General features: G+C 47.1%; 1 protein-coding gene across 12 annotated transcripts in view; it reads right to left on the bottom strand.

Annotated features, from left to right (window-relative positions):
* Nucleotides 1-1,796: 1,796 nt before the first annotated feature.
* kis (chromodomain helicase DNA binding protein kismet) overlaps nucleotides 1,797-16,714 on the bottom strand; it is a 35,353-nt gene continuing 20,435 nt past the window's right edge. For 11 of the 12 annotated variants that reach the window (XM_017233337.3, XM_017233341.3, XM_017233345.3 and 8 more), the window contains 6 exons: nucleotides 8,008-10,279; nucleotides 7,703-7,937; nucleotides 7,439-7,637; nucleotides 7,142-7,379; nucleotides 6,388-7,045; nucleotides 1,797-6,330 (listed from right to left, as the gene is read on the bottom strand). In XM_017233337.3, coding sequence (XP_017088826.3) covers nucleotides 3,498-6,330; nucleotides 6,388-7,045; nucleotides 7,142-7,379; nucleotides 7,439-7,637; nucleotides 7,703-7,937; nucleotides 8,008-10,279 — 6,435 coding nt within the window. In that variant the 3' untranslated portion in view covers nucleotides 1,797-3,497. Of the gene's footprint in view, nucleotides 6,331-6,387; nucleotides 7,046-7,141; nucleotides 7,380-7,438; nucleotides 7,638-7,702; nucleotides 7,938-8,007; nucleotides 10,280-16,055; nucleotides 16,703-16,714 lie in introns of those variants that run through there. The other variant, XM_017233348.3, reaches the window with a different exon arrangement.

The raw sequence follows: 16,714 nt of genomic DNA, 5'->3' as shown, positions 1-16,714 counted from the left end.
ATCACGAGTCAACAGCGTTGCGAATTGATAAGGTAATTACTAATTACACAATATTTTAGTAGCTCTTAGGAATCGGATGAAAATTGGGGAAGATATAGCCATCACTGTGGGCCCTATAGGAAAAACCCCATTTTCAGGGGATCAGTCAGGAAAAATGGAAAAAAATCTGAAAAATATTTTGTTTCAGGATTTTGAAGCAGAATGGTGGAGAATCGATCTAGAAATCGTTTAAGGTACTCCGCTTGGGAATCGGATGAGAATTGGGGAAGATATAGCCATCACTGTGGGCCCTATAGGGAAAAACCCCATTTTCAGGGGATCAGTCAGGAAAAATGGACAAAAAATCTGAAAAATATTTTGTTTCAGGATTTTGATGCAGAATGATGGAGAAACGATCTAGAAATCGATTAAGATACTCCGCTTGAGAATCGGATGAGAATTGGGGAAGATATAGCCATCACTGTGGGCTATATAGGGGAAAACCCCATTTTCAAGGGATCCCATCAGGAAAAATGGACAAAAAATCTAAAAAATATTTTGTCTCAGGATTTTGATGCAGAATGGTGGAGAATCGATCTATAAATCGATTAAGGTACTCCGCTTGAGAATCGGATGAGAATTGGGGAAGATATAGCCATCACTGTGGGCCATACAGGGAAAAACCCCATTTTCAGGGGATCAGTCAGGGAAAATGGACGAAAAATCTGAAAAATATTTTGTCTCAGGATTTTGAAGCAGAATGATGAGAAATCGATTTAGAAACCGTTTAAGATACTCCGCTCGGGAATCGGATGAGAATTGGGGAAGATGTAGTCATCACTGTGGGCCCTATAGGGAAAAACCCCATTTTCAGGGGATCAGTCAGGAAAAATGGAAAAAAATCTGAAAAATATTTTGTTTCAGGATTTTGATGCAGAATGATGCAGAATCGATCTAGAAATCGTTTAAGATACTCCGCTCGGGAATCGGATGAGAATTGGGGAAGATGTAGTCATCACTGTGGGCCCTATAGGGAAAAACCCCATTTTCAGGGGATCAGTCAGGAAAAATGGAAAAAAATCTGAAAAATATTTTGTTTCAGGATTTTGATGCAGAATGATGCAGAATCGATCTAGAAATCGTTTCAGGTACTCCGCTTGAGAATCGCATGAGAACTTGGGAAGATATAGCCATCACTGTGGGCCCTATAGGGAAAAACCCCATTTTCAGGGGATCAGTCAGGAAAAATGGAAAAAAATCTGAAAAATATTTTGTTTCAGGATTTTGATGCAGAATGATGCAGAATCGATCTAGAAATCGTTTAAGGTACTCCGCTTGAGAATCGGATGAGAATTGGGGAAGATGTAGTCATCACTGTGGGCCCTATAGGGAAAAACCCCATTTTCAGGGGATCAGTCAGGAAAAATGGAAAAAAATCTGAAAAATATTTTGTTTCAGGATTTTGATGCAGAATGATGCAGAATCGATCTAGAAATCGTTTAAGGTACTCCGCTTGAGAATCGCATGAGAACTTGGGAAGATATAGCCATCACTGTGGGCCCTATAGGGAAAAACCCCATTTTCAATCGTTTTCATCAGGAAAAATGGACAAAAAATCTGAAAAATATTTTGTCTCCGGATTTTGATGCAGAATGATGGAGAATCGGTCTAGAAATCGTTTAAGGTACTCCGCTTGGGAATCGGATGAGAATTGTGGAAGATATAGCCATCACTGTGGGCCATATTTATATACTGTGTATATACTAGCTGAGAAAACTAAGTTTAAAAACCATATCCACCCAATTATAACAAAAGTGTTGTAATTTTTGAAATTTATTTTTTATGTTTATTTATCATCAATATCAGTAGTTGATGCTTGGTTGTTACTTGTTGCTGTAGTTGCTTCTTCTGGTTGTTGTTGCTTTTTGTTGTTCTGCAGTTATATTATAATTTTAATTAAGATTTTTACTTAAAATTTAAGTATGCAATATATGTTGGTTGCTTGTTTTTGCGTTTCTTTCATTTTTGTTTTTTTTTGTTTACTTTTCAGAATTAATCGTTTCGTAAAGAGCGAACAAAATAGATCCATAATTGGTATACCCATCCGAGTAACTATGCATTATGCGCTAATTACCGCTCATACCTTATCAAACGTGCAAGTTTCACACTCTCCTTGTTTTTTTTTTTGTTTCAATTACATTAAAATTGATTTAATTAAAAAATTCTATTTTTCAATAAACATTTTTCTTTCGTTAGTTGCGCGGCGCCTGGTCTGCTTAAAGGGGGGGGGGTGGTGTGTGTGTGTGTTGGTATTCATTTCATTAATCATATTTTTTTTTTAGTTTTATGTTTTTTGTTGGGTTACACAAAGATGCGTTTTTAAAAAAACATACAAATACAAATTACAATTACAAAAAATTAAAATCTACGCCCGAACGAAGCTTCTCATTGTGGAATGCTCCAATCCGATCCACTTCGTCCTTGCTCCATTCCATTCCATTCCATTCCATTCCTTTCACTAATTACAAAATTAAAATCATTAAAAAATTACACACAAAGAGTAGAGAGTACAGTATACAATACAACATAGTGAGGGGGGTTGGGTTGGGTGGTGGATCGTGGATTGAATGATTCGGCATGAGAGTACACGGTGTCTTACGATATTTAAAATGTTTAAGCAATGCGAGAGCCATTTCTGGGGGGGTCATAGGTCATAGGTGATAAATTATGTACAGGTATCGTATATAGAGACAATTGCATGTGTGTGAGGACAGCGCAGGAAACCCAAGTATCTGTGTCTCTTTTTCTCAATTATAATTATAATTATGTGTGCCTGTTCTGTATAGTGTGTGTGTGTGTGTGTTCTATATAGTCGCTTATAAATTATGTGTGTGTGTGTGTGTGTGTGTGGTTGCAATAATTTAAACGGATAATCTTTATGCAGCAGCATTCGCTTCTCTCGTTACAATTAAATTATAAGCGCTTTTTAATCATGTTCCGTAACTGTATGAATATTTAAGCAGCACCAGGGTGTGGCTGGATGTGAATACCTAATCCGGTTCCAGTTATGCAGCAGTTGGAACTCGATTAGGTCAATTGGAGTCAGAGCTTCAGCCCCCGACCGCCAGACGGTTTGCAGCAGTGTCTGTTGACCGGAGGCATCACGGTGATTGCCAATCGCCACATCCCCCTGCCCCTGGATCCGCTCCTAACCTCTATATATAGTTTATATATGCTCTTATCATTTACACAACTTTAAGCTTAAGGGATCTAGTGGTAACAGTTAGCCTAGCATTTAATTTTCGCCTCGACCTCGTCTGCATCTGTTTGCTCATCGTCGTCGTCTTCTTGCTCTTGATTCTCTGCTTCTGCTTGGGTTCTGGTTGATGTTGCTCTTGTTGGTGTGGTGCCTGTTTGGTGTTGGCTCCTCCAGTTCCACATCCTGCTCTCCGGCCTTTCGTAGGTGGAGGAGGAGCCGTGTCATCCTGCTAGCGCTGTCGCTCGGATCTGCGCAATACTCATTCATTCCGATCCTCCGCTCCGGATTCGCTTCCCGCCGAGAGATTCAGGCTGTTGGCATCCGCCGAGGAGCGCGTGTGCCGCGTGGATCTCAGCTCTCGCCGTTTCTCGGGTGGCTGGCCATCTGCGGAAACGCTACCCTGTTCGTTTCCGGATCTCGGACGCTTCAGCCTGTTGGAGGAGCGACGATTCTCCTCGGCTGCAGCAGCAGCTGCCGCCGCCGCCGCAGCGGAGGAACTGGAAGAGGAACCACCGCTCAGGTTGGCTGCCGAAGTATTTCCTGCCGTGTCCAAGTCCTCAACGCTGCCGCCGTGACTGCTGCCGGGATTGCCGGATGTCGCCGGCTTCTTGAGAATGGGCTGTATGATGAGCTCGTCGGCCTCCTCGTACGGTGGGGGCAGTTTCGCCGCGTCCGCTGCATTGGTGATGGTCAGCGATATGCGCGACTCGGAGCGCTCCGAACGCTCACTGCTCGTGCTGGCCCCACTGCTGATCGGTGGGGCAATGGTGATGGTGGTCTGACTCGGCAGGTTGGCCGCCAAGCCGGCGGCAGCTGCTGATCCCGATCCGGATGCAGATCCTGAACCTGATCCCGATCCGGAGGCATTTAGAGGTGTCAGCGTAACCTTATCCTGTTCCGCGGACATGGGCGCTGGCGTGGAACTGCTGCTTGAGCTGCTTCCGCCTCTCAAGCTCTTCTCGATGCTGCTCATGCTGGCCCCCAGATTCAGGGGTAGTCCAGCTGCCAGGGCGGCTGCCGCCAGCTCCTCTTTTGTTGGATGGATTTCGCTGCGCGAACGCTTCGATTTCTGCTGTTGTTGCTGGTGCTCTGCGTCCAGGGCTGCAGCATAGGCTGCTGCCACCGAAGAGGAAGATGATCCGCCAGCCGATGTGGGAATCAGTGAAATTCCCGATCCCAGGCCCAAAGTTTTGGTGTAGTAGTCCATTTGTTGCTTGAAGGCATCCTGTTCACGCTGACGCTTCGATGAACTGCTGTTACCTGAGGAGCTTCCGCCGCCGCTGCCACCTCCGCTCGAGCCACCAGCAGATCCGCCCGTTAAGCCGGCCAAGCTGGCCAGGGATCCGGGTCCGCTTAGTGGCAGGGATCCTCCAGCGGCCGCCATTGCCTGGGCAGCCATTTCGGCCAAGAAGGCCTGCGAGAAATCACTGGTCATGCCCGGTATCTGAGGCAGTTGGGCTGCCGCTGCTGCTGCTGCCGCCGCGGCTGCCGACGACTTGGCGCTCTTGCTGGAGGACGACTGCGAGGTGGCCGTGTTCGAGGACGATGTGGACGGCATTTTGCCCTGCGAGAAGGCCTGCAGAGCGGCCAGATCCGTGGGCAGGGCTCCTCGGGCCAGACTCTCAAGCCACTTTTGGTGTTCCTTGGCTTGGTCGTTGGCACTCTGGCTGCTGCTTCGCTTGCTGGTGCTGCTGGAGGAGGTACTGCCGCCACCGCCACCACCGGACGCCGAGCTGGAGGTTCCCGGCAGCGGTGGCATTCCCAAGGAGCTCATCAATCTGGTGGCCTGCGCCAAATCCATATTGCTCATTCGGCTGAGGGACTCCAGCAGAAGCGGATCCGCTCCTGGCATGAGCAGGCTGCTCAGTTGGGCCATGTCCGCTGCCGTGGGCGTGACTTGTGGTTGACTCCTGCCACTCGACTGCCTGCCCCGACCAGATCCCGAGGCAGACGATGTAGACGGTGTGGTCACTGTGCTGGCTCCTCCCATGCTGGCCATGGCATTCATCAGGCTTGCCGCCGAGTTGGCAGCTGCCGAGGCATTCCTGGCCTGGCTGGACTTGGACTGCGACTGGTGCGATTTTGATTGTGTGGAACTCGTGTTCGAGGCAGAGGAAGTGGCTCCGTTTAGCAGGTTGTACTGCTGGGCCAGCTGGTCGTAGGCGGAGCCCAGGCCGCTGGATCCCAGGGAGTACGGATTCAAGCCGCCCAGTCCCATGGGTGGGTACAGAAGCGACGGATTCGGGAACAGGAAGGGGAAGCCTGCCGCCAGTTGGGAAGCCGAAGGAGCAGAGTTCTTTCCTCCGGCGCCTCCCGACGATCCACCTCCAGATCCTCCGCTGCTCGCGCTGAGGGCCGCCGCCAGCTGAGCGGCTTCGTTCTGGGCCTGTTGTTGCGCCTGTTGCTGCTGCTGCTTCTTCTTGCTCGCCGATGAGGACGAGGAGTTCGAGGAGCCGCCACCAGACTGCCCTTGATTCTTGCCGGATCCGGTCGCTCCGGAACTGCCCGTCAACCCTCCGAGAGAAGGCCCGGCAGCCGCCATAAGCGCAGCCAGCGACTGGGTGTCCATACCCGCCAGGTTGCCCAATCCTCCCATGCCTGCCAGGCTGGCAAACAGATTCATGTTGTTCAGGTTACCCAATCCCGGTATGTTTGTCATTCCGGGCATTCCGCCAAACGGCATCGAAAGCAGCGGATTCTTCGGATCAAAGGCAGCCAGTGGATTCTTTGGATCGAATGCTCCCAGTCCGGGCAGGTTGGCCAGAAGATTGGGATTCAGACCTGCCAGAGAGCCGAACTGCAGGGCAGCCTGATCCAATGCGGCTGCCGCAGCCGATTGCTGGCGGGATGACTTCTTGGAGCTGCCAGAGTTACCGGCTGGGGACTGCGCGGCGTTCTGCTGTTGCTGCTGGGTGTGGGACGAGGATGAGGCGTTGCTGGAGTTGGAGGATGGTCGCCCACCGTGCGACTTGACCGCCGATGAGCCGTAACTGCTATCCATTGAGCTGGGCTTGGGCGAGGGTGCCGACATCGGATTCTGCATCTGCTCCAGCCACTTGGGATCCACCTCATAGTTGGGATTCTCCGTGAGCCTGCAATGGAATTGGGATATTAGTAAGGAAGTCAGTAGGGAGAACTCCAACACTCACCATTGCATCAGTCGCTTGAGCTGCGGAGCCTTGTTGCCGCCGAGACGCTTGCCGGTCTGCTTGTTGATCACCGGCACGGGTTCCTCTCCAGTGAGATTCTGGGGGCCAGCCATCGACTGCTGTTGTTGTTGCTGTTGCTGCTGCTGTTGTTGTTGCTGCTGCTGTTGCTGTTGTTTCTGCAGCTGAGCGGCACTGGAGGACTGCTGGGAGGAGCTGCTCTGCTGTCGGTTGGAGCGCCGGCTGTTGGCACTGCCGGATCCTGCTCCTCCGCCTCCGACGTAGTCAATGCTCAGCTGATCGCCCAATGGGCTGGTCATGTCGGATAGCCACTTGTTGACCTTGACGTCGTGCGGGGAATTGGCCGAGTACTTGGAGCTCAGCTTCATGGCCTGCTCCATTTCGGCCAGCATGTTCTCGTAGGCCTTCCGCTGGGCTGGTGGCAGGAACTGCATCATCTTCTGTTGTTGCTTGAGGAAGGTCTGGGGATCGGTGGCCATCGTTTGGGCCAGGAGTGCGTTCAGGCTGTCCTTCGACGACAGTCCGCCCATGGCCATGTTCTGCAGGGCGCTCAGGCCGCTGCCGCCGGCAGCTCCTCCGCCGCTGGCCGATGAGCTTCCTCCGGCGCCGGATCCGCCGCTGGACGAGGCGCCCTTGGATTCTGCAATAGATAGATACGGTCGATTAGTAAGAGCTCCATGGTCGTTTGCCAATCCTCGGGCGGGGTAAAAGTAAAAGCGCAGAGACTCAAACTCACTTCCGGGCACTGTGGTTACAGTGATGGTGAAGGGTTTCTGGTTGGACTGCTGCTGGCTAGACGACGACTGCAGATTGGCCGGCGTCACCGATACGCTGGGCGGTATCTGTGGCTTCTTCGACGACGGCAACGATGGATCTGGGAAGGTCTTCTGCTCTTTGGCCGCTGACAGACCTAACACAATCTCATCCAGCTTCTTGCGTTTCTTCTCCTTGCCAATCACAGGCTCTTCAATGGTCTGGAAGTAGGAATTACTTTAAAATATATCCCTAGAGGTCACATATCTCTGAAACCTACGCAATTATTCTTCTTCATTAGCTTGTTGAGCGTGTCGTCCAGTTTGCTCTTGCTGCCCATCGAGGGGAAGGCTGAGCTGAGCGCCGCATGCACGCTAGACTTCTTGGAGGGCATGGAGAAGTCCTGCACCTCACTCAGGTCGATGGCCACGGCATTGGAGGCCGACTTGAGCATCTCCGTCATGTTCATCTTGGGCAAGCTGCAGAAAATTAAGAGAAAGGTGATGAATAAGGCTTCTTTGTAAAGTTTCCATGGTAGACCCACCTTGAGGACAAGTCCATGGGTGCGCCCATTGAGGGTGGTGGAGTTTTCAGGGCCGGAACAGCTGGCTTGCTGAACTGGCCGGAAGATTGGCGCGACAGCGCGGCGTGCTGGTGAGCGGGCGGCGGTTGCATGCCACTCAGGGCTGCCGACGAGCCACTTCCACGTCCCCGGCCGGATGACCCACCAGTCAGGGCCTCCATGTTGGCTATCTCGCTTTCCCAGTCTTTGGGAGCCACTAGAAGAAGAGAAATAAACGAAAATTTAAGTATTTTTAAAGCTGGGATTGAAATCTATGGAATACTCACTTGTCGAGCTGTTGAGGAGGGCGTGTAGCTTGGCCCTCTCCGTCTCCACGTCGATGGCAATGTGACGCTTGCGCTTCTTGCCCTGCCCGGAACCGGCACTGGGCACATTGAGGCCACCCACTCCGCCAGCCGAGGCGCCCGTTGCCGCACTTAGCGACATCCCGGGCAGCAGGCTGGACAGCGAGGTGGCGTTACCACCGGCTGCCGCAGCCGCCACAGCAGCGGCCACCGCAGCATTGATGCTATTCGCATCCAATCCTGGTAGAGTGGGAGCACTCACGGGCTTGGACTGGCCCATGGACTGGGACAGTCCAGTCGAGCCGGAGGCAGCGGCCGCCGAACTGGCCACTTGCTGCATCTGCGATGCCTGCAGGTGTTTCGTCACACCCTGGTCCGTAGTGATGGTGATCACGTCGGGTGTGGTGGAGCGGCGGTCCAAGCTGCTCAGGTGCGGAATGGATTCGTGGAGAGCGATGCTCAGATCGGTGACTCCCTTGCAGCTGGCAAAGGCACTGTACTTGCTGTCGACCGGCCACTTGCCGGACTCCACGCAGGCCACAATGTGCGCGATGCGGCGTTCCAGGGCAAAGTCCTTGAACCAGCGGATCATGCACATCTCCAGCTTGGGCTTTTCCAGTTTCTGTTGCTTCACCGTCGCCGGCTGGATGACTTCCAGGTCGGGGAAACGGGCCTTCAGCTCAGCAGCTTGCTTCTTGCACTCCTCCTCCACGGCCTTCTCCTTCTCCTTCATGACCTCGTCATCGTCGGGATCTGTGGGTCCGGCCACCAGGTCAAGGATCTCTTGATCCCCAGCTGGCTTCTTGGCAGCCGTCTCGGTTTCTGACGCAGCAGAAGCCTTCTCGGGGGTTTCAGCAACTTCAGCAGTTGCCTTTTTCTCCTCCTTGTCGATGTCCTCGGACTTCTCCTTGGATTCCTCCTTGGACTCTTCTGGCTTTTCATCCTCTGGCTTGGCCACTGCCTTATCCTCAGATTCCTTGGTATCGGGTTCCGACTTCTCTGGAGTCTTCTCTTCAACGTCTGTTTTGGGCGATTCCTCCACTTCCATTTTGGTGGATTCTTCCTCAGCTTCCTCCGATTTCTCATTGTCTTCGGGGGATTTCTTCTCCTCTGGTTCGGGGGTCTTCTCAGGAGAGGCTTCAGCGGTGACCTCAGCCTTCTCTTGGCCATTTTCGGCTGGGATGATGGCTGGCTCTTCGACCTCCATCTTCTCCTCACTAGCCTTGGATTCTTCGGTCTCGGAAGCATCCTTTTCAGCCTCAGCTGGCGACTTCTCCTTCTCAGCCGCGATAGCTTCTGGTTCAGTTTCCTTTTCGGAATCCTCAGCCTTGACAGCATCGTCCTTCACTTCCGTCTCAGCCTCAGCCTTGGCGGGTTCGTCCTCCTCCGACGTCTTCGGTTCTGGACTGGCAGCCTCCTTCTTTTCGGCGCTCTCCTCGGCCTTGACTTCCTCCTTGACGGGCGTGCCCTCCTTCTTGATGACACTTTCGTCGGTCATTAGCTCGTCATCCAGATCTATCACCTCGTTCTTGACGGCTTTCTCTGATGCGGCCTTCTCAGCGGCGGCTGCTTTCTCGGCAGCTGCCAGTTTCTCGGCCTTTTCGGCATTGAAAGCCTCGAGCTTGATAGTGCGCTGGATTTGGGCCTCCAGTTCCCGGATGAATCGCTTCTCCGACTCCCCGAAACTAAAGTTCGGGTCGTTGAAGATGAAGGTCTCGGAGCGGTAGAGACCGTGCTTAAGTACAGCCGTTATAAGTTCCTTGTCGTGGCGACCCGGCTCCCACCAGTCCGGTGTGTCGGCATTCATGGTGCAGAGCTTGAGCCTGTCCTCCAGCTGCGGGTTGCGGGCCACCTCGCGTAGCTTCGACAGCAGCTCCAACCGATCCAGTATCAGCTTGGCGTGCTCCTTCTCGATCTCCTCGATAATGCCCTCCAGTCCCCGCTCGGATTCGGCCAGTTTGAGGCCCGCTTGGCGCTTGCACATGGTCACAAAGACCTTGTAGTAGTCTGTCAGTGTTTCGTCGCTCTTTCGCTCCAGATGAGCCATTTGCTTGAACTTGGTCCAGTCTGGGGTGAGGGTGCTGGCATTGTTGGCACCCATGGGCGTGGAGAGGTGCAAGTCCACTCCATAGCCGGTGAGGACTCGCAGGAATTCGTATTCCTCGCGCCGGTTCCACTTCTTGGGGATGAGCTGCAGGCGTTGGGACTCACGCTCTTTGGCGGCCAGCTCCATCTTGCCCTGCCGCTCCATTTTCTGGAAGAGAACGAAGATTTGAAGATGGTTAGAGTGAGTTTTAATTAATAGTTCTCTCCAAAGACATCTAATGGTTAAGTATGCCATGACTCAATAGATTAGTCAGATCCCCCCTGATCCCCAACAACTTTCCAGTCCCAGATAAGATAAGTCTATAATTACGTCGTACTGAGTTACAAACTAAATCGTCTTTCAAAGAACTCGAAGTAATGGAAAATAATTGGGTATCATTATTATTTGGGTCAGGGCATCAGCATAACCTTTATAGCCCTTAGAAGGGTATATCTTGGCATAGTTGGGCAACCCTGGAAATGCATATAATAACCATTTACATCCCAGACTCTCAGAGAGACCACCCCGATGTGCGATATACGACGATGTGTGTCTGCATTTCGCAAGTGCAAATTCATTACGAATATTTACACAATTTTTGTTCAAAAAAGAATAAAAAAAAAAGAATTAAAAAAGCGTCCACGTCCACCAGGAACGAACCCTTCGTATTCGTATCAAACGTAATTCTAGACCCAAAGGGGATGGGACATACCACCACCCCCTTTCCGAGGGTGCTATGGATGGTGGTGGTGGCATGGTAGGGTGGCCGCCTCATCACCATCACCATCATCACCATCTACCGGGCCACTAATACTGCCTCCTTTCGAATTACACACACAAATTTTTGCAAAAGGCGACAAAAAATAAAAGAGAAACAAATGCGAATGGCGAGCACATAACAGGAGCGAGACAATGCCAAAAAAGAAAGGAGAAAGAGGGGGAAAGGAGAAAGACAGAGAAGAAGAGAGCTTATACCAACAAACTGAAACTGGAAATACAATAAAATCATAATAATAAAAGTAAAAAATCCATTTTACACCCCTAATAACACTCCGTCAGGAGGACACGGGCCAAAAGGCAGCAGGACAGAGACCGAGTTGGAGGGTTAAGATGGGGGAGTAAACAGAGGCACAGGGAAAAAGGGGTGGGGAGGAGTAACTTTACATATATTTCAACTATTAATTTGTTAGCTAATTAACTAAATACTTAGTTGCTTAATAGATGGATATTTAAATTTAATTTTTTTTGAAATTTTATTTCCAGTGCATAAAACACGGCGCTCTGAGCCTGGTTCCAAGTACGCCGTGCTCTGCAATGGCGCCCAACGGGTCACAAGAAGGGTATGGAGCAGGAGCAGGGGCAGGAGCAGGAGCTGGAGCAGGAGCAGGAGCCAGCCAAAGGAGACACGAAACGGAGACGGAGACAAACAAATGAATCCTGTGAGACCAATTGCACGCGCCGCAGCCGAAGGAGTCCACCCTCGTACTAGTACTTGTGTATTCGTACTTATTCGTAAATATATACATATATCTGTATATCTGTATGTGAGAGTGTTTTTGTTGTTTTGGCTGTGTATTCCCTCCTAGTTAGTTATGATAATAATAATGGTGGGCGACGGCGCACAGGAAAGTAAAGTGAAAGAAACAGAGCCAAGCATCGCAAAACGACTAAATTGCAGGGCCTGTCACAGAATGTCGTAAGGGGGGGACACACATTAGACAACATGGCAACAATAATGGGGATAGCAATAGAGAGAGAGTATTGGGGATACCCGATACAATATAGTTTCCTACTCAAGCCAACTAGATTTAATTGCACCAAAAAAAGAAAGAGTATTATTTATACTCTTATAGATAATTAAAAAGATAATAAATAGTATTAGACCACCTATTTAGTACTATGTGGGGTTATAGCTAGGGACGTCGGAAATATATCAAAATATCGATATATCGATATATTTTCTCTTAAAAAAATATTATTATCGTGATATTTTTTGGGCGAAAATAGTCGATAATAATATTTTTGAGTTGGTGTTTTCCGATATTAGTTGCGAAAGAAAGGAAATGCAGGTTTACTTGAGTATGCCATTTTGTATTTGAGAGACAAATCCGTTGGAATTCTGGAACTCACAAATTTCAACGATGACAATGCTAGCGAAGGTTGCTTTAAGTTTTCTTATCACGCCTGGATGTTCGGTTCCATCTGAACGGTTGGCTTCTGCCATTAAATGTGTTGTCTGTGACTCCCGTAGTCGAATGACATACCAGCATATAACCGAAAGAGTTTTTTTGAAATCATTGAAGAAAGATTTATTTTGTAATTAAGAGCATTAAATAAGAGAATTAAGTAATTAGCATTATTAAGTACATATTCCATGAATTCCATGAAACTTTTTATACCCTTGCAGAGGGTATTATAATTTTGGTCAAAAGTGTGCAACGCAGTGAAGGAGACATCTCCGACCCTATAAAGTATATATATTCTTGATCAGGATCACCTCCTGAGTTGATATGAGCATGTCCGTCTGTCCGTCTGTCCGTCTGTCTGTCCGTCTGTCTGTTTCTACGCAAACTAGTCTCTCAGTTTTAAAGCTATCGTCTTGAAACTTTGCACACATCCTTCTTTCCTTTGCACGCAGTATATAAGTCGGAACGGCCCGGATCGGTCGACTATATCCTATAGCTGCCATATAACTGATTGATCGAAAATGGTATAACTTTGGTGTTTTTAAAGTTAGAGAGTTCAAATTTTAGGTGAGAGCTTTTTTTGGCAACATAATACGACATGCCAAATTTCATAAGGATCGGCCGACTATATCCTATAGCTGCCATATAACTGAACGATCAGAAATGACCCAACTTTCGTGTTTTTGATGATAGAAAGCTGGCACTTGGTACACATTCTATTTTTGGTCAGTTTATCCGATCTACCAAATTTCATAACGATAGGTTGACTATATCTTATAGCTGACATATAACTGTACGATCGGAAATGGTTTTTGGTAGAAATACCAACTTTGGTATTTTTGAAGATAGAAGCTTGAGACTTTTTTATACCCTTGCAGAGGGTATTATAATTTTGTCCAAAAGTGTGCAACGCAGTGAAGGAGACATCTCCGACCCTATAAAGTATATATATTCTTGATCAGGATCACCTCCTGAGTTGATATGAGCATGTCCGTCTGTCCGTCTGTCCGTCTGTCTGTCTGTCCGTCTGTCTGTTTCTACGCAAACTAGTCTCTCAGTTTTAAAGCTATCGTCTTGAAACTTTGCACACACCCTTCTTTCCTTTGCACGCAGTATATAAGTCGGAACGGCCCGGATCGGCCGACTATATCCTATAGCTGCCATATAACTGATTGATCGGAAATGGTATAACTTTGGTATTTTTAGAGTTAGAGAGTTTAAATTTTAGGTGAGAGCTATTTTTGGCAAAATAATACGACATGCCAAATTTCATAAGGATCGGCCGACTATATCCTATAGCTGTCATATAACTGAACGATCGGAAATGACCCAACTTTCGTGTTTTTGAAGATAGAAAGCTGGAATTTAGTACAGACTCTATTTTTGGTCAGTTGATCCAACCTACCAAATTTCATTAGGATCGGCCGACTATATCCTATTGCTGCCATATAACTGAACGATCGGAAATGGTATTTAATAGAAATATCAACTTTCGTATTTTTGAAGATAGAAGCTTGGGACTTTTTTTAGATTTTGTATTGTAATAAATTGGAGTATATATTCCTATTCCCATAAGGATCGGCCAACTATATCCGATGTTTGCGATATATATCCGGTTTTAACTGCAAGGGTATATAAACTTCGGCTCCGCCCGAAGTTAGCTTTCCTTTCTTGTTTAGATTTTGTATTGTAATAAATTGGATTATATATTCATATTCCCGTAAGGATCGGCCAACTATATCCGATGTTTGAGATATATATCCGGTTTTAGCTGCAAGGGTATATCAACTTCGGCTCCGCCCGAAGTTAGCTTTGCTTTCTTGTTTTTTTTGTATTAAGTTTTTTTTATAAATAAATTTGAATACAATGTCCTTAATAATTTTGTTATTTTTTATTTCAAAGAACTTAAATAAAAGTTGCTTGAGAGTGGGTATAAATATTTGTTGTTTTTTCAATTCACTTTTTAAATAAAAAATATGTCTTGTTTGCAGTTCATGGCGGATGACAACACATATTAAAACCTTTTTTTAAATTTAAAAATAACCTTTTTTCAGTTTTAGCTGACTATTAAAAATATCGAAAATACTCGATATATCGATTTTTTTTGGTGATGTTTCTGAAAATTATCGATTGATATTTTTTTCACAGCAAATATCATCAATACGATATTTTTTCAAAAACCAACAACCCTAGTTATAGCTGTACTTATCAAGCTTTTGCGAATTGGGGGTAAACAGTTCAGAGCTGTAAAATAAACACGATATGCGTGAGTAACTCTGATAGCTTCACCCCAAAAATTAGCACGAAAGCAATGAACCCCTCCGTTGCACTACTCTACCTGCTATAAAAAAATATATCTTATGGATACAGTTCTCAAATAACTGTAAAATCAAACCACAAACAAAGTGCAAGTCCATGTGCATGAGGGGGGGGGATCCCAAAAAGGATGCCAAGTGATGCGCAGGTTGGCAACCCTTTTCGCCAATGCCTCTCTCTCTTTGTTTTTGTTTCGGTTTATAAAGCTAACGGGTAAAGCCTCTTTTTTTTTTTAGCCCACCACCCCCCGGGCCTGGTGGCACAGAAACAGTTACTGAGGAATACCAAATATCCTACTTGAGTTTTTAAACAAAAATTGCATTTAATGAAAGGAGATAAATCAACTGATTATCCATTTAATTAATTTTTAGCTAGAACCTATGATAGGGCTGATATACCCTTTATAAGAGTGCTCAAAATAGGGGGGCAGAATAATAAATAAAATAAAACAAACGACAACCAAAAGATAAAGCAACTCGAACCTCTTCGTACTGACTTGACTCTGTCTATTCCCCCCGCTCACTCGCACTCACTGCCAGCCCCAAAAGTATCTCTATCTCGGTCGGCGCGGCATTCTCACGATACAAGCGCGAGGCAACTCGAGCGATTGATTATGATTATTAGTAGAACCGATGGCGATGGCGATGGCGATGACGATGGCTATGTGGCGTTGTGCCTTCGTCTTGGACATGGAAACGGCAGGTGATGGGAGAGAGACACGGAAAAAGAAACGAATTTAAATGAGCGAAGCTTGGAAAAAGATAAACCAGGGGGCATGCCACATGCAAGTAGTTACTGCCTATTCAGGAAGTAACTATAAAATGAGCATATCTCATATAAATATACACAATAATGTATAAATAGTGTCGCTCCAACTATTATTTTGACCCCCGGTGTTTGGCTATCTCTTCTTCTTGGGCTGTTACACATGATACCCTACCTACCAACTCCTCCTCCCCTCTGGCAAGTAGTAGTAACCAAGTAAAGTGGCAAAAACGACTGCGACGATTTCGTTATTCTTCGTACATGTGGAAATCCATAGGCATAAATTTATTGTTTTGTATTTTCAGCTCGCTCGTGTGCAGCTTTGCGTGTGTTTGTGAGAGTGAGATGGTAGACAGTAGATGGTACTCCACCAGGTTCACATCCCCACTATATAGCTCGTTCCCCAACTTTTGAGTCTCGTTTATACTTTTTTTTTTTTTTTCTTCATTTGTGGCTGAGCGACTGACTGCCTGCCACCAGCTTGCTCACACATTCTTTGCATATTCTCTTGCACTCTTGCATTCTCATTTTAATTAAGTGATATATTCCAACCCCCCCTCCGCTCTATATATAGTATAAACTGTCATCGCATTGGGTGCCTCCTGGTGCCTGCTGCCTTAGTTACTTTACTTCTCATTTTAATGTGTTTTTTTGTTTTTTTTTTTTATTATTTTTACCTCCAAATAAATGCCATTTCCATTGTTTATGGCTGGTATTGGTATTGGTGTTGGTGTTGTTGTTGTTGTTGTTACTGCCGCTGCCGCTGCTGTGGCAGCTGCAATTTGTGAGGATTTGTTGAGATGCTCGCAGAAAGCTGAGAAGCTACTGAAATCCATGGGTTTAATAACCTCCATTTTGTACCAAAATTATAATATCACAAGCACAATTATTTAAGTAATATTAAGAATATTTGAATAACGAGCGAGAGAGAGAGAGAGAGACTTTGCTCTACGATTCTACTAGTTTCGTTTCGTCATTATTATTGATTTCAATTAAGCACTAATTATCATTCAACTATTATTTGCACGGGGAGCTTTTGTTGTTGTTGTTGTTGTCTCGGCAATTACATTATTCCATTTCGTTTGATTATTATTCCATCTCCCTTTCGCGCACTCCCATTTCAATACCGATACCCACTCCATCCATCCATCCCCCACACCACTACTACTACTAGTACTATTCCTCCAATCGCACTCCCATTCTCGCGATTTATCGGGCGGCCGCTCTGTTGCTCCGTTTTCGATTCGATTCGACCGACGAGCACTTGGACTTTTTACAACTTTACACCGCGGCGCTCAAACAAATAATGAGCGAGCGCATTTTCTGGCTAAAATAC

This window comes from Drosophila bipectinata, chromosome 2L (assembly GCF_030179905.1).
Source record: "Drosophila bipectinata strain 14024-0381.07 chromosome 2L, DbipHiC1v2, whole genome shotgun sequence".
Lineage (NCBI taxonomy): Eukaryota > Metazoa > Arthropoda > Insecta > Diptera > Drosophilidae > Drosophila > Drosophila bipectinata.
This window is presented reverse-complemented; position numbering and strand designations above follow the sequence as displayed.